We start from the raw sequence: 18,159 nt of genomic DNA on the forward strand, positions 1-18,159 counted from the left end.
CTCGACTTTCTATATAAATAATATAACTCTGGATACTTAACACAACATTAAATAGAATGAGGTAAAAAGCAGAATTTCCATTGCTTTAATATTTCATTTTATATAATTTCTACTCCACTTATCAGAACACTAAGATTACTTACCTATGATGATTTCTACCTTCTTGCTATCTTGACTGTCTCGGTCATTATATACATGACACCAATAGGTTCCCTGATGTTCCAGATCCACATAAGGTACCTGTTATCAATATCAGAACACACACACACACATTTCCTTTCAATTTAATTTTAATTGGCTTGGAGAGAAATTTATTTTGAATTAGGAAAAAAAACCTGTAACATTTAAGAGGACTTTAGACATTCTTAGATTATTTCCATTTATTATTAGATTAAATATTAGCAGGCAAATGATACAATGATTCCAATAATGGTGAGTTAGGTATAGTACTATTTGACATTTTAAAGATTTTATTTTAAGTAATCTCTACACTCAATGTGGGGATCAAACTCACAACCCCACAATGAAGACCTGCCCACACCACCGACTGAGCCAGCCAGGCGCCCCTATCTGACATTTTAGTATAAGCCCTTAGATGTGGGCTAGTGTTATGTTCCAGCATTTCTGTAAATATAAGAATGAGTTAATACTGAATAACAAGGGACTTGAAATGAAAATAAGGAAAACATTAAAACACCTCAACGAATATGAATTTTAATGTTTGTCTTAATTTTCAATTATACTACTTATTTTATATAACTACACAAAAAAATACCCAAATAACCAACTTCTTACCATGTATAGCTTTTTTGTCTCATGTATTAATGGTGATTCATTTTTGAACCACTGGTAGTGAGGAATAGGGCTTCCAACAGCAACACACTGTAAGACCAATGTGCTACCAAGCATCAGCTTTTGGGACCTTGGTTCAACGCAGATTTGCAACTTGGGTTCAGAGATGCCATCCACACTTCCTTAAATTAAAAGAAAAATATCACTGAACATAAATAAAATCCCTAGGTCAGTAAGAAAAAATTTTCCCCCTTTAACTAAAAAAAAAAAAAAAACCAACAACATAAAAAGGTGTTTTCAAGTTATTTTTTATAATCCTTAACAGTACCTCCTAAAACTGTTTCATAAAACTGTGACACTTCTAGAAATACTAAGAGATGTTCTGTGGATAAAAGGATGCTGTAGACAAGTATGTTTAGAAAATTCTGGGTTAAACAGAGTTAAACAGATTTTTTTACTGCAGGACTCCTCAGAGCTTTAAGTGTTATATGCTCTGTTTATTTAGAAGGGCAAAATAGTTCAAGTGGTTTCCACACATGTTTGGCCACAGATTCTTTTTGGTGGGGGCAAATAACTTATTAACATCTTGAGTGATACTCACATTCAACACAGAAAGTTCTACATTCTGCGGTTTAACTTATTAAAAGACGGAGTTTTAGCATGGAATAAATATGGATGGATGATTGCTAGCATTTCTTCCTAAGGCAGAAACCAGAAAGCATTATTACTATTATTTTTTTTAAGATTTATTTATTTATTTATTTTTAAGATTTTATTATTTGACAGAGAGAGACAGCGAGACAGGGAACACAAGCGTGGGGTGGGCTGGGGTGGGAGAGGGAAAAGCAGGCTTCCCGCTGAGCAGGGAGCCTGATGCGGGGCTCGATCCCAGGACCCTGGGATCATGACCTGAGCCGAAGGCAGACGCTTAACGACTGAGCCACCCAGGTGCCCTTAAAGATTTATTTATTTTAGAGAGAGAGAGAGAGAGCATGTGCACGTGTGCACCCATAGGGGGTGGGGGAGGAGGAGGAGAGAGAGAATCTTAAGCAGACTGCACGCTCAGTACGGAGCCCAACACAGGGCTCAATCTCACGACCCTGAGATCATGACTTGAGCCGAAATCAAGAGTCCAGTGCTTAACTGAGCCACCCAGATGCCCCCAGAAAATGTTACTTATTGAACCCTCATGTGTTGCTCTAAGGTCCTCGAGGAAGGAGGACTTGTCATTGTTACCCAATACCAAGTCTCCATCATGAAACTCAGTGTCTCACACATTGCAGGTGATCAGTCTTTGCTGAATGAATAGGATTTAATTTATAAACATATTAAAGTTCATTACACGCACAGAAATATCCTAGAAAGACATAATTCCCTTGTTTAATAATGACTATTTTTAGAGATTATTTATTTAGGTGTAGGAAAAGCTAAATTGAGAAAGAAGAATGGAGACAGGTAACAACAAGTCTGTTTCCCACCTATTCTTTCTGTCTGGTAAAATGACAATATAGTTCTTGACTGTGACTGTGAATACAGAAAATAACATCTGATGGCTACTCTTTAGAATAGGTTGATTTTTTAAATCAGTACTAGTTACTGTCCTAAGAAGCTGAATGACAGAGAGGAGAAAAACAGTCTGATGAAATGCTTTATTGTGGGGAATGATACGCTACCTGCCCTTTCACGCCAAAGGCAACTCTAGAAGTTTTATTCCACAACATGATTTTGTCAGTGTAATGCAACAGAGTTTGGGAGAAAGACACACAGTGTAGAAAGAAATAGGAGGGACGTTTGCAGAGGCCAGTGGCAGGGCCAGCCTAAGGCATCTATCTGCATGTGCACATGTCTGTGGAGAAGGGACCAAAGCACACGGGATAAAGTCTGACCAACTGGTGATAAGAACGTACATGAGCTTCTGGTCCTGTTTGTGATATTGTGAAATTCAAGTAAACATTCAAAATAAAATAAGGCAATTCCCATCCCAATATTCAACTTAATTTATCACTTACCCTGAAAGCTTTCTGTTACTTCAGTGACATCACAAACATCCAGCTGTGACCACTGGCTGAATTCAAAGGTGAAATTATTATTAACTCGACAGACATAAAAGCCTGCATCTTTTACGTGCACTGTGTTAAAAATAAGTTCTGATGCATTTCCGTTTGGGATCTGTGAAAGAATCAGTAAGAGAATGTAAATGAATGACTCATCAAAACATGCCTTATAAAAATGTGCCATGCAAAAAAATGTGTTGATTTCTTTGGAGCTTTGGAAAGCATATTTCCCCCCCAAGTTCTAAAATATTTTTTTACCTAAAAAAACAAACAACATTTTGAATAATTTAAGACTAAAGTCTTAGAAATCCACACTCTTTTACAAATCCATTAACTAGAGAGTTAAGATCTCGTCCATAGATCTTCCAGAAACTAACAGAAAAGTATCTGTTCTGTCATTTAAAATTGTTCAAATCATTAGTATTTGAAGAATCTACAATGGCAAACTTATAAATAACACGGAAGGTTAGGCCCGACTATTCATTTCAGTTCTGGCCAAATTAGCTGTGAGTACCTAAGCAAGTTATTTCACCTTGAGACCCCATTTTCTCATCTGCAAAATTCTGTAAAAGGACAGACTCCTGAACCACCACTCTTCTTTCAGGGTCTGGGCAGGGAAGGGCTATGGAAAGCATGTCAGTGATGGGAAGAAATGGCCACCCAAGGGTTTGCCAAGCTCTCCCCCAGGGCTCTGGTCACCACATTAAGGTTTCTTTCACCTTTGCTGCTCTCATCAATCTGTAAGTGCACTTCTGCCACATGGTCAAGGGGCTTAGTCGAGTGCCCTGTTATATTACATTAGTTCCCTTTCAAAAGTATCCCTCTCCAAACCCCAACCAACTGAATTCCACTCTTGCCCCTTCAGAACCTGCACCAGAGCAAGAGCATTCTGCTGAGGATTTGACAACTAGGATGGCAGGCTGCACTTGGCACCATGTTAATGTACCAAGTCTGCTTTTCTACTAGACTATTAATGCATATTTTGTGTCTCTTCAAACCTCCTACAATCAACCCTGCTTCTCTCAGCTACCGACTTCAGATAGAAACTCTCCTCTTCCTGCCACCAAAGCTATCTATGTATCTCTTTATAACTGCTCTCTTTCTCTGTTAAAATGGAAAATGCGTCTTCCTGGCAAAGGCTACTTGGGCTTAGGATCTGTGGGGATCCACTCAGAACCTCAGACTTGGTATGTAGACTAGCTCAAGCTGCAGACATTTGGGATCAACAGGTGCAGAAAGCAGCTTTCTCAGAGACTCCCCTATCTGACTAAAAGTAGACACTTCTGGGAAATGAGGCTACCATAAATTCCTTCTTCAGGGTGGCTTTATCCAGGAAGGAGACCAAGAATAAACTTACTACAAATCCCCTCTCCAGGAGAGTTTTATGGCCAATGATGAAGATGGGAAGACCACTTTCACCCACATGAATAAACATGGTCAAACTTTCTTATCTCCTGTTTATTCTTCTAGAAACCCCTTTGTATTTCTTAAAGAAATCCATCTGTTCCTCTCATAGAGGCCTTTGTCCCTCCACCCTTTTCCCTAAATTAGGTATGTAAGGCTTTAACTTTAACTAGTCATGGAGCTACTTCCTTTGTAAGTTCCCATACGAATAAACTTCTTCTCTTGTCAATCTGTATTTTGTCAGTTAATTCACAGGAACCCAGAGAATGAACATAAGAGGGCAGAGGAAAACTTTTTCCTTTCCTGTCAATTCCATCCGCTCTGACCTTGCTCCTGCAATTTTCTCTCTGCTTTACCATCTATTTCTCTTCTATTGTATCACTCTCGAAAACATACTCTAGTCCTTTGTATCTTAAATAAGTAAAAAACCCCAAACAAGCCTCCCTTGACACGCACCCCCTCCTCTCAGCAGCACTGAAAATGTTAACTACCCCTTTTTTCTTGAAATGCCTTCCTTTCAGGCTTCATACCATCCTCTGCTGGGTTTCCTCCCATCTCTCTTGCAGGTTCTTCTTAGTCTCTTTACTGGTTTGTCTTCTGTAACATAAACTTTCAAAGACTCTCCAGATATCCAAACTGCCTAGCTGATTCATGTAGATGTCTAATGGGCATTTTGAACTTAATGCATCTAAAACCAATCCTTGATTTTTCTCCTTAAATCCATTTCTTTCCCAATCTTCAATACCTCAGTATATAACACGTCCCCGGGTGCTTCCATAAAAAATCCCGGGGTCATCCTTGATCTCTCTTCCTTTTTCTTCATGCTCCACCTCTAACGTATCAGGTGTGATCAACTCTCCCTCTAAAATAACCTGACCTGAGCACTCTGTTCCCTCTCCACTGCCCTGCCACTATTTCCAGCCTAGCACAAGCATTAGCTAAATGGTCTTCCTGCTTCTCTCTTGCTTCTCTTCAAGCGGCAGCTTTGTGTTTTAAAAACACAAATCCTGGGCGCCTGGGTGGCTCAGTTGGTTAAGCGACTGCCTTCGGCTCAGGTCATGATCCTGGAGTCCCGGGATCGAGTCCCGCATCGGGCTCCCTGCTCAGCGGGGGGTCTGCTTCTCCCTCTGACCCTCCTCCGTCTCATGCTCTCTCTCTCAAATAAATAAATAAAATCTTTAAAAAAATAAAAAAACCACACAAATCCTATTATGTTACTTCTGCTTAAGACGGTTAGTGGCATCTCACTTTAGATCACCCTGCTGATTCTCCTCATAGTTCTTAACTCAAAGAATTCTGTTTGTTTGCTGTCTCTCCCCACCAGAGCACGACCCTGTGTGTCAGTGCTTCATCATCACGGCCTGAGATCACGGCCTGGCACAAAACAAGCACTCGTCAAGTACTTGTTCAATGAGTATCTCTTAAAATAACCTCATGGCCATAAAGGTAGCCTGACAAAACTTGAGCTTGTGAGGGCTTCAAAATCTATTACAACTCTTCTAATCTAAGAAGTACTCCCCACCTCCTACATTTTTACCTTTCTCAAATCAGGGCATATTTTACAAATGATATGCTTAATGTACCAAGTTTTATCTGTCATTTCTCCCTTTTCAAAAGACATTTATTAATATAAAAGCAACTTTGCAATTGAGAAAATGTTAAAAATAGCTTTAGTTACCATCTCCTGAAAGCCTATGTACATGAAACACATTGTCTATTAAATTCTTATAACCCTGGATGACAGGAATTCATATCACAAAAAATGACACTCAGGGTTCCAACACAGGCCTGTCAGCACCAAAGCCTACATGCAACCTTTTACTACAGTTCAGCGGCTCTACCTTACCTGTGTGTAAGGGATGGGAATAAAAAATTGTATAACACCACACATTTCTTCTAAGGCACAGGATGATCCCATTAAAGGAAAGATCATGACCTTAGAATGGCTCTTTAACTTAGTTTCTGGTTTGCAAACGTAGACTTAGTACTGAATTTGGATGAAAGCTTAGTTATTTGACTAACAGGTTGAAAAGAGTATGGAGTTTCAAGGTATAATCTAGGAAGGAAGGGGGCTAGGGGAGGTGGAGTGGGAGAAGAGAGGAGCCAACCAAAGCGAGACTCAACATGGGCTAGCCAGACCAGTGGGAACACTCAGTGGCACAGGAGCTCGAAGAACTTTTTTTTTAAAAAATATTTTATTTATTTATTTGACAGAGAGAGAGAGAGAAAACAAGAGGGTGCAAGCAAGGGGAGCTATAGAGGCAGAGGGAGAAGCAGACTCTCAGCTGGGCAGGGAGCCCGATGCGGGGCTCGATCCCAGGTCCCTGGGATCATTACCTGAGCTGAAAGCAGAAGCTTAACCAACTGAGCCACCCAGGCACCCCTAGCTCAAAGAACTTTTAAGAAAAAAGAATTCCAATATGTAATTTTAAATTATTTATTGGGTGGTGCAGGGATACAATATTTCCACCAAAAGAATAATGCCCCACTCCACCAGCCTGAATTTTACTTCAGAATCTACCACAATAGCCTAAATCTTTTGATATAATAGTTACGTGGAACATTTAAAATAATCTTCCATTAGCCTTCCGTGGCACCTTAAAAATCTTTTAATTAAAGGTTTTGGTTTCCGGGCGCCTGGGTGGCTCAGTTGGTTAAGCAACTGCCTTCGGCTCAGGTCATGATCCTGGAGTCCCGGGATCGAGTCCCGCATCGGGCTCCCTGCTCAGCGAGGAGCCTGCTTCTCCCTCTGACCCTCCCCCCTCTCATGTACTCTCTCTCATTCTTGCTCTCTCAAATGAATAAATAAATCTTTAAAAAAAAAAAAATTAAAGATTTTGGTTTCCTTTTTTCAGGTGGTCGGGAAGATGGTGGACATTCATACTGAGTGCACCTACCCAAAGCAGCCAACCATCTTTCAAAATAAGAAGAGGGACCTGCTTGGAGAAACTGGTAAAGAGAAGCTCCTACAATACCATAAAAACTTTGGTCTGCGTGTCAAAATGTCCAAGGAGGTCACTGAGGGTCCTATACCGACAAGAAATGCCCCATTACTGGTAATGTCTCTATCTGAGGGCAGATTCTGTCTAGTGTGGTGATCAAGATGAAGGTACAGAAGACTGTCATCCACCGAGACTTCCTCCACCACATCTGAAAGTACAACTGCCTTGAGAAACACCACAAGACTATGTCCGTACACCTGTCCCCCGGCTTCAGGGATGTCCGGATGGGCAATACTGTCACAGTGAGTGAGTGCTGACCCTTGAGCAAGACTGTGTGCTTCAATGTGATCAAAGTCACACAGGCTGCTGGCCCAAGAAACCATTCCAGAAGTTCTGAGACTAGAGGGCACACACAGCCCAAGAAAACAAAGTTATTTTCAAAAAAAAAAAAAAAAGAGAGAGAGAGAGAGATTTTGGTTGGAACATAATTTGTTGTTAAGGAATTCTGGATTGGTATGTTAGAATGTACTGGTGGTATTTACTATTTGTTAATGTTGTTCTAAGTAATAATACTGATTTCTACAATTTTTAGAGTCTAGAGAATTGATTTTATTATTGCTTACCATTTTTTAAAAAATATTTTATTTATTTGAGAGAGTGAACGAGAGGGATAAAGAGAGCACATGAGTAGGGGGACGGAGAGAGGGTGAAGGAGAAGCAGACTCCCTGCTGAGCATGGAGCCCGATGCCAGGATCCTGAGACCACGACCTGAGCCAAAGGCAGATGTTTAACCAACTGAGCCAACCAGGTGCCCCATTTACCATTTTTTTGTAAGACAACTTTTGGAACCGTCTTACCAAAATAATGATTATTGACTACTTCAGTAATAACACAGCCATGTCTATCAGATCAAAGTTCCAAAAAACACACTGAGGATAATGATGCTAAATAATTTGCTATCATTCTCTCTTTTTATGATAAGGGAAGTAAAATACTTAAAAAAGTTACCTCTTTATTCATTTTAAACCATTGATATTGTACAAAGGGATGTCCAGTTGCCCGGCAACACAGTTTCACAAACTGTCCGGCCAAGACTGCCTTTGACTCTGGGTTGACAGTGATCTTTATGCCTTAAAAAAAAAAAAAAAAAGTCAGTCATGGAAGAGAGGTTTTCCTTGTTTACATTTCTGAAACCAAAACGTATTTTGGAAATAACCTGTATATTCATCCTAGCTGTAAACTGCCCATTCATATCTCCCTCCCTGCCAGATTATGCCTCTGTGAGTTCCAGGCTTTGTAAAACCAAGAGGAAAGAAACTCATCCACAGAAGACTTTCATTTACTGTACTTCCCATGGCTGGGGGAGAAAACTGTTTGCCATCTTTCTTCAATTCTTAGAAGTATTTTTTTCATGTCCTAACCCCTCTGAAATCAGGATGCACCTTACAATAGATGTCTGCTAGACAGCAGGCATGATGCAGGTCTCAGTGCCAACTCTTCCAAAACTCGGTAGTAAACGCTCATGTGGCTGGCACTCCCACTGACTTAGGGGCACTGCTGCAAGCGGTGGCCACTGAAAAGGTCTTCAAGACACATTTATTTCAGTGCTATGATTTAGCATTAAAATGAAAATCACTCTGTACGCAGAAAGGCACAGAAAGAGAACAGCAGGATATAAATCCGACACATGTGATACTTCTCATCTGAGAAATGACTCTCAGCATCAAAGCTTGGGACAGCTTTAAAGAAAATCCTAAGTCAATTATGGAACTACCTCCCCGCCGCCCCCCCACCCCCCTCCAGCCCCCCCAGCCGTCTCCCTTTCACTTACTCCCTCTGGGGAAGCCTGCTGCCACATCATGGGGATGCTCAGGCAGCCCTGTGGGAGGCCCAAGTGATAAGGAAAGAAACTTTCATGTAAGAGAACCACCCGAGAAGAGGACAGTTCAACCCCAGTTGAACCCTAGACAGCTGCAGCCCTGCCCCAACGGCTTGACCCTCACCTCATCAGAGGCCAAAACCGGAGCCAAAACCACCCAGCTAAGCCATTTCCAGGTTCCTATCCTCAGAAACCATGTGGAGTAAAAAATGGTTGTTGTATTAAGCTTTGGGTTTTGGGGTAATTTGTTATGCGGCAACAGATAACGGACACAAAAGAAACCAAAGTTAGGAAATTCTACGTTTGCCAAGATTATAATACATAAAACTGGGTTAGCTGCCTTCCAGGAAGGAAGAAGAAAAGATCATTAAAACTTGTAAAATGTAACTCCCTGCACCTAGTTTTATTTTCTTTCTTCATCTATCCTGAATATGATCTCATAACAGTATCTTTTTCTTCTATAAGCCACCAATCCAAAGGAATAAAACAAGATTAAATTGAAGAGGAGTTAGTCCAATAATAGCACTCGTAGTACATCCAAGATACTAACCTTTCCAGGATAAAAACAGTATATAAGGTAAAACAGGTATGTGAAAACCATTCCAGAAAGATACCAAGTAAAACCAAAATCCAAAATAAATAAATACTTATTGCCTACCTATTACATTTGAGGGTCTGGAGAAACCCTAGAAAATCTTTAGTAAAGAGAGTAGAGCCTCTCAAAAAAGAATTTAAAACTTTTGCCAAGGGAGAACTTTCCTATTCATTAGTTCTTTACGTTGACGCCAAGTGAGCACAGTACGTTGACGCCAAGTGAGCACAGTACGTTGACGCCAAGTGCGCACAGTACGTTGACGCCAAGTGAGCACAGTATGGCAGACGTAACAGTTCTTCGGGAACCTATACTATGTGTTGCCAAGGACGTGGTAAAGACGGAAAATGGGATGAGCACTCTCACTTTGGCCGGCAAATTCACAGCACTGCATTTAAGGCTCCAATGCCATTCTTTGGCCATGAGAGACACGTCACAACTTCAAGATACCAAGATTCTGATTTCCAAAGTTTACGTGTGGTAAGAAAGAAAAAAAGTTGTAACAACAGAAGAAGGGAACAAATATAAATCTGAAAAAGAGGATCTGTGGCTAAATGGGCTTTAAAATGTGGCTGTCTTCTAGCCATCTCCAACTTAACGTGTCCCAAATTCCTCCGAAACAAAATCTACTCCTGCATGAGACCCCACTGTCTTGCCAACTCAGCCTGTCCCCATGCATCCAGTTACTCAGGGCAAAAACTTAGGAGTGCCCCCCCGGAATCCCTCTTTTCTTCCTCATTCTCCACATGTAACTTCTCTGCAAGCCCTGCCAGTTCCGCTTTTCCCCGTCTCCACACATCTTCAATGCCATGATCTTAACCCAAGCCACCATCAGCTGTGACGAAACCATGTTACAGCCTGCAAACTGGTTTCCCTGCTTCCGACTGGCAGCCCAACTGTCTTTTTAAAACATAAATTAATCCAGGGGCGCCTGGGTGGCTCAGTTGGTTGAGCGTCCGACTTATGATTTTGTCTCAGGTCATGACCTCAGGGTGGTGAGATCGAGCCCCACCATGGGTTCCACGCTCAGTGGGGAATCTGCTTGAGATTCTTTCTCTCCCTCTCCCCTCCCCTCTTTCTCTCTAAATAAAATTAAAAAAACATAAATTAGTCCATACCACTCCTCTGATTAAAACCCTCGACTGACCTATTGTACTTCGAATAAAGTCTACATTCCTTATTGTGGTCACAAGGTCTTATACAAACTGACCTCTCTAACCTTGTCCCCTCCCGTCCTCCTTGCTCCAGCCACACTGGTCCTCTTTTCGGAAGCCAAGCTATTTTCTACCTTTTTACTTACTAGTCTTCTGCTGGATTTCCCCTCCAACCCCCTACTATTTCACGGCAGACTCTTTCTTTCTCATAATCTAGGTCTCTAGCTTCTCTGGGAAAGTCTCTAAACTAGCTAACCCCCACCCCCACTTCTCGATTACATTCACCCCACTCTGTGGTCTTCACTGCACTAACCACCTGAAATCCCTGTGTTTTCTTGTCTGTCTCACCTACTAAAACAGAAGCTTCATGAGAACAAGGACCTTGTTTGTCTTAGTCACCAGTTTACCCGACACCCAGAACAGTGCCTGGCATATGGTGACACAGTGAGTGTTCCGCATGTATTTGTTGGATGACTGTGTATCATCACCATAATAAAACTACTATGATAGCAATTTACTGACTGCTTTATATGTGCCCAGTGTTTTGATCTCTAACCTTCAAAATAACCAGATGAGTTAGATATTAGTTAGATCTATGTTACAGTGAAGAAAATGAAGTAGTTTGCAAAAGATCACCCAAATTACCTTGAGTAAACTATTTAACCTTTCTGAGACCAATTTTTTTCCCATTGTAAAAACAGCAGAACCAAAATACAAACCTAGGTTTTCTTGGGCTTTAAAATCCCCCTGCTTGGGCGCCTGGGTGGCTCAGATGGTTAAGCGTCTGCCTTCAGCTCAGGTCATGATCCCAGGGTCCTGGGATCGAGTCCCGCATCGGGCTCCCTGCTAGGCGGGGAGCCTGCTTCTCCCTCTGCCTCTGCCTCTCTCTCTCTCTCTGACTCTCATGAATAAATAAATAAAACATTAAAAAAATAAATAAATAAATAAATAAAAAATAAAATCCCCCTGCTTTTGTTAATCCAGTGATTCCCCCACCCTCCACCTTTATGGAAGTATGCTCGACAAACGAAAGTTCTATACATTTATAGCGTTACCATGTGATAATTTAATATACATATACATTGTGAAGTGATTACCACTGTTGACTTAATTAATACACCTATCACCTCATATAGTTATCATTTTCCAGTGATTTTTTTTTTTTTTAGAGATTTTATTTCTAAATAATCTCTGTGCCCAACATGGGGTTTGAACTCACAACTCTGGGATCAAGAGTCACACGCTTGGGATGCCTGGGAGACTGAGTCAGTTAAGCGTCTGCCTTTGGCTCAGTCATGATCCCAGGGTCCTGGGATCGAGCCCCACATTGGGCGCCCTGCTCAGTGGAGAGTCTGCTTCTCCCTCTCCCTCTGATTCCCACTCCCCCGCCCCTGCTCTTGTTCTCTCGCTCTCTTTCAAATAAATAAAACGTAAAAAAAAAAAAAAAAGTCACACGCTCCACCAACTCAGCCAGCCAGGCACCCCCCCAGAAATTCTTTTTTTTTTTTTTTTTAAGATTTTATTTATTTATTTGAGACAGAGGGAATGAGAGAGAGAGAGAGCACATGAGAGGGGGGAGGGTCAGAGGCAGAAGCAGGCTCCCTGACGAGCAGGGAGCCCGATGCGGGACTCGATCCAGGGACTCCAGGATCATGACCTGAGCCGAAGGCAGTCGCTCAACCAACTGAGCCACCCAGGCACCCCCCCCCAGCAATTCTTAATGTCCCTCCCAAGCTGATCTTTTGCCACATGAGCCTCTCTTACTGAAGGGAAAATGCCAAGCAGAGTGCAGTGTCTTGCACCATGGCAGTGCTTATAAACTGACCATGGCAAACATTCTCTCCTATTATACAGAGACAAGAGTAATGGAAATTAAAAAAGCTTTCTCCCTAGAATGTCTTACAAAGAAATGAGTAACTTTAATGGACATAGGGCCCATAGGGCCAGGATATCCTAAAAGGTGTCCTTCTTTTGTGTGGGAGATAAGACTATATGCTTTCTAATGTACGTTCAAGCTCAGTTTACACATCTGTCCTAGACCATCCATTTCAATAGTCTAGTCTTCAATAAGCAAGCAAATAAATACATGTATTTATTACTTAATGCTTCAAAGACTGAGAATTGAAAGGCACAATGTGATTTGGAAACCGCCCTTGGTGAGTAGTAAAGACAAGAAGTCGCAATACCTCCCATGCCTTAACCACACAAATTTCCTTCCTCCCACATAGTGTTGTGCGGCAGGGAACCATGGTCAACCTGTAACCACCCTCGCGGGGCGCCCACCAGTCAGAAGGTGCTGAAACAAAGGTAAGGAAAGAAGATGGCACAGAGCTATGGAGGGTGTACCAAGGCATACAAATGAAAGTTCTATTTTAAAGGGTAAATGCACAGTTTCCTGGCAAACAAGCGTATTTTCAGATAACATCTGCAAAGAAGTCAAAGAGGTTATTTGATTTCCTGTAAATCGGGGAGAATGTGAACTAGGTACGATGGAACATGAGGATTGTTCATTCAACACACACCTATGCAGATCACAGATTCATGATACTGAGCAATAAAACTAAAAACCTGCTGGAATTTCAAAACAGTAAGTTAGGGTGACTCTTGACTTGACAGAAGGATTCACCATAGCTTCCCTTTAAGTTACCCTCTCTCAGGATGCTTTAAAAAAAATTTTTTTTTTAAAGATTTTATTTATTTGAGAGAGTGCGAGCGAGAGAGCACAAGCAGGGGGAGCAACAGAGGAAGAGGGAGAAGCACACTTCCCACTGAGCAGGGAGCCCGACGTGGGGCTTGATCTCAGGACCCTGGGATTATGACCTGAGCCAAAGGCAGCAGCTTAACCGACTGAGCCACCAAGGCGCCTCATGGATGCATTTAAATATTGATACAACTTACAAACAGCTGTTCCAGGAACAGGTCTATTGTATACATGACAATGCATCTGTTTTTAGAGGCTGCAAACCAAAAATTTCCTTCCATCAGTTTCTATCTTAAACTCTTCCTCAGAGTTATTCTGAAAATTTCTAAGCTATCATTGAAAAGTGCCTCATCCTGTCCCAGAATAAATACCATTTCTCTCCCTCCAACAGTCTCCCCTCAACACACCCAAAGCATGTCCATGTACGCCCTTCCTACAAGTCAGTTTACATTTGCACCTCTTGTGGCTAAACCCAGTTTCCTCATCATACCCCGTATGCTTCCATATTGCCCAGGGACCCTGAACACCTCAATGCAGACATACATTCTTTCAGACGTCACGACTCCCTTTCTATCGCTCTCCTCCTCCTTTGTCCTTATTCCCGTCCATACCATCATTGCCTCTTCCACTTCTTGGTATTTTCCTTTCAGAAATTTCGTCACTCACACAACAAGAAAAGTCCTTTATAAAAGAGGATCTAATATGAGTGTTTTTTAATTTGGCAAGGACAAAAAATTGCAGTCCACAGGTCAAAGAGGCAACTGGGAGAGTAAGTCATCACCAAGTTCCTGAATAACCCAGAAATTTCCTAGCATGATAGAAATGACACTGAGTTCAGGTCAGGGTCATTTTGTGATCTGCATAACTACCCTAACTGATGGAGCCTATAATCACTCAAAATATTTTCACTTAAAAAAAGAAAAAGAAACAGGAACATCTTGAACTGCACATCTAGGCTCAATGACATTTGCGAGGGACAGAGATGCCAACGTCAGTTGCTTTGGGATCAGGAGTTTTGATCCTTTAATGAGAAAATAAAGGTCTAAAAAATCATTACAGACTTCTGGTTCAAACAATTTCAGCACAGTCATTTAATGCTCCCACTCCCCTCCAATTCCCACTGGAATGACCAAAAGAATAAAATATGGAAACAATCAGTGCTGGGAAATGGGCATGGGGAGCAGCTAGCCATCCATGTGCTGTGAGAAAGCCCAATTAGAGAGAAAGCAGAAGCTCAATCCTATGGGGCTCCTTCAGAAAATATATTAAGTGTCAAAGCCCACGGAGAGCAAGAATTTAGGGATGAGTTACCCTCAGCTTAGATCCCATCCTAAGTGAGGGACCACGGAGGCTGGCTCCTAATCAAGGGAATCGTTCTAGTTAGAGGCAGGGGAATGCTGCCCCAGCTATTGCTGGGCTACCAAAACAAATACATAAAAGAAACTCAGTTTCTCAGAAAAACAGAGAAACTCCTTATTATAGCCATCTAGAAAAACAGAGAAACTCCTTATTATAGCCATCTCCCATGGCTATCTCTGGCTGTCAGCCCACAAACAACCAGAATGGAATGGGGCAAAATAAAACTAAAATAAATCTAAAGTTTCCTCTTCTTCCTGCATTTAGGTCTGAAAGGTCTGTTCAGAGGCTCACAGCATCTTTGACAGAACTCACCGCCCTCACCAAAAGCAGACCTCTATAGAGACAATGAGAGAAAAGTCACTGGATTTTCTGTGGAATAAGAACTAATGTCCTCCTATGAAACTGTCTTACTACAAAAAAAGAGAGAAAACATAAGAATATTTCTTTTTTTTTTTTTAAGATTTATTTATTTATTTGAAAGAGAGACAGAGAGAACACAAGCAGGGGGAGAGGCAGAGGGAGGGGGAGAAGCAGACTCGCCGCTGAGCAGGGAGCCTGACATGGGGCTCAATCACAGGACCCTGAGATCATGACCTGAGCTGAAGGCAGATGCTTAACGAACTGAGCCACCCAGGCGTCCCAACATTAAATATTTCTATATTGTATTTTCACCAAGATACAGGAATACACTGAAAAGGAAAACCCAAAGATCAGATAAGACTTGTTCTACTTGTGTTTACGATTGTGTTGGATGTGATCATTTACAGGTTTGTCTTTCCTGTTAGACTACGAACCTTTCCTAGGCGAGAATTTTGGTTCTAGTCATCTTTGAATCATAGTACCAAGTGCAACGTCTGGAACAGCAAAGGTACTAGAAACCTGTAAGTTTTTATTGAATGAATGAGTAAAGTCTTAAATAAAGTTGATTCTATCAGGGCTTACCTTCTTAAGTACAATAGTTCTTATTCTCAATATCCTTATTAAAAATTAAAATTTTCTCTGTAATTCTTATACTTCTTTATTCTAATATCTGCAAATACAGTGAGTTTTAGATTATTCACATAAAATGCACATAGAAAGCTAACAGTAAATTACCTCTTCCTGAAATTACTGAGCTTTACAGATCCTAAAATATGTCCTCAAAAATGAATACTTAATATTCAAGAAACTGATTCCCAATGGACACTTTTTACAGCTAATATGAGATAAAACTTCACAGAAATAGTGAATAAGTGTTAATGTAGAAATGTTAACATAGAAACTGCTTTCCTTTTCCTGGTCTCTCCTCAAATGCAAGGAAGTCCTAGGGGATAACTCTGAAAAAGCTGGTAGGCCAAGTACCAGAATGATCTATATGGGGAACACTGATGGTAAAGTGCTAATCCTACTATGTGGAGAAAAACACAAAGAGCAGAAATGGATCTGTGAAGGGATTAGATTACTGATGTTTATTAGGTTGGCTCTGTATTCACTGCTGGTTTGTCAAAAATTAAAATATTGTCAAAAATTTCAGGCAGATCGTTACACATAAACAAACATGTGACTCAATTTCAGGAAAGCCCAGTGTCATGCATGGGAAACTGAAAACGTGGAAGCCCAAGATCTGAGGCCAGTGAACCCACCACAGATCAGGAGACGGGAAACCTCTGTGGCTGCCTAGAGACCATTCCACATGGCATTCATGTAACTCCTCCAACTCTGCCAGGTAGAGAACACTTACTCTCATTTTATAGACTTGGCAACCAACAGTCACAGTGATTAGTGTAATTACTGAAAAAAGATAATGAGATATACAAGTTATATTCACTTCCTGGAGAGGTTTCTTAAGTTTTCAGAGGCCCTGGTATGGTATTCTAGGAAGTATGAGAACTTAGTAGCTAACTCAGTGCCCCAACTGGCAGATTTCAATCGTCACAACTCCTGGGTAATATTCAAGGCACTGGGGATATAAAAGTTAACAAATGTCACCTTATGAAGAAGTTCACTGATTGGTGACAAACAACAATGTCATCTAGACGTAGTTACTCCTACCCCAGACCTCTTGGTATGAAGAGGCACTGAGAAACAGATGTCAAGCATCCAATGCAACATGTAACCCAAAGGAGGCACCTATTTTATCATCACCTTAGGCCTTGGGAGGCAGAGGATGATCTGAGAGTCCAAGTTTCCTGACTTGTAATCTAGGGTCCTTTTCCTTTGTAGTGGACTCTGGTTACCTCCCTAGCATCTGTTATGCCCTTTCTCCTTCCAACAGGCGCACTTTTTTTTTTGTTAACGATTTTATTTATTTATTTGCGAGAGAGAGAATGAGAGACAGAGAGCACGAGAGGGAAGAGGGTCAGAGGGAGAAGCAGACCCCCTGCCGAGCAGGGAGCCCGATGCGGGACTCGATCCCGGGACTCCAGGATCATGACCTGAGCCGAAGGCAGTCGCTTAACCGACTGAGCCACCCAGGCACCCCCAACAGGCCCACTTTTGTTTAGTATCCTATGTGGTTTCTGGAAAGCTGACTCAACCCAACTCCCTTCCTGGCTCTAAGCCAGCAAATGGGTACATTCCATCTCCCTTGCCACAGTGACAGGTGTAGGGACAGGCATGTCATCAAAATTAGTTAACTAGAGTGAATCTTATGATTTTTGCTGGGACAAAGATGAATGCAAGTCAGTAGAGATCTTGCAACTATGCAGAAAGTCACTCTTGGAAGGAAGCCAGTAACAAGAAAGGAGGGGCAAAGATGAAAACAAACCAATTCTTTGAAAACAGGGCTGTCCTCAGCCTCTCTTGAAGCCCAGCCTGCTTCAAGGCTTTTCAGTTAGAAGATTCCCGAAACCCAGAACTGACAAAAATAAGATCTGAATTATAATTTTAGCTTTCTCATGTTAACTTCAAAATATGATCACAAATAGGCTGGTTATATAATAAAAACTACATACATCAAAACCATGTAACATAGAGAGCATGAGTCCTTAGACCATGGCCCTCCCAACCTCGACTGGCTTCTCTGCTTCTGGTGGAACCTATAATGGTGAACTGGACCCGAGAAGGGAGGTCTGCAGTGCTGCTGTCATCACGTGACTCCGATCACATGGTCTCTCCTGCCTGACACTGCTGCAGGGGACCAACTTTATCTGTAGCTGTGCAGACAAGGGGCTGTTTCCCATTCTTCACAATTGACCTTGCAAGTGAGAAATCTCACTCAATATTGGTATATTCAGAAAAAAAATCATGGTTGAATCAATCCACATTTCAAAAGCATCATGTTGGTGAAATACTTACACAGT

The 18,159-nt window shown here is 41.5% G+C and overlaps 1 protein-coding gene and 1 pseudogene across 1 annotated transcript in view; one reads left to right on the forward strand and one right to left on the reverse strand.

Annotated features, from left to right (window-relative positions):
- Positions 1-18,159, reverse strand: part of MALT1 (MALT1 paracaspase) — a 56,822-nt gene that overhangs the window by 28,986 nt on the left and 9,677 nt on the right. Inside the window, exons 3-6 of the mRNA XM_021686226.1 lie at positions 8,202-8,323; positions 2,802-2,961; positions 796-974; positions 144-240 (exon numbers count right to left, since the gene is read on the reverse strand). Of these exons, the coding sequence (XP_021541901.1) occupies positions 144-240; positions 796-974; positions 2,802-2,961; positions 8,202-8,323 (558 nt within the window). The remainder of the gene's footprint in view (positions 1-143; positions 241-795; positions 975-2,801; positions 2,962-8,201; positions 8,324-18,159) is intronic.
- On the forward strand, positions 7,118-7,589 carry LOC110577130 (annotated as a pseudogene).

Source organism: Neomonachus schauinslandi, chromosome 14 (genome assembly GCF_002201575.2).
Source record: "Neomonachus schauinslandi chromosome 14, ASM220157v2, whole genome shotgun sequence".
NCBI classification, from domain to species: domain Eukaryota; kingdom Metazoa; phylum Chordata; class Mammalia; order Carnivora; family Phocidae; genus Neomonachus; species Neomonachus schauinslandi.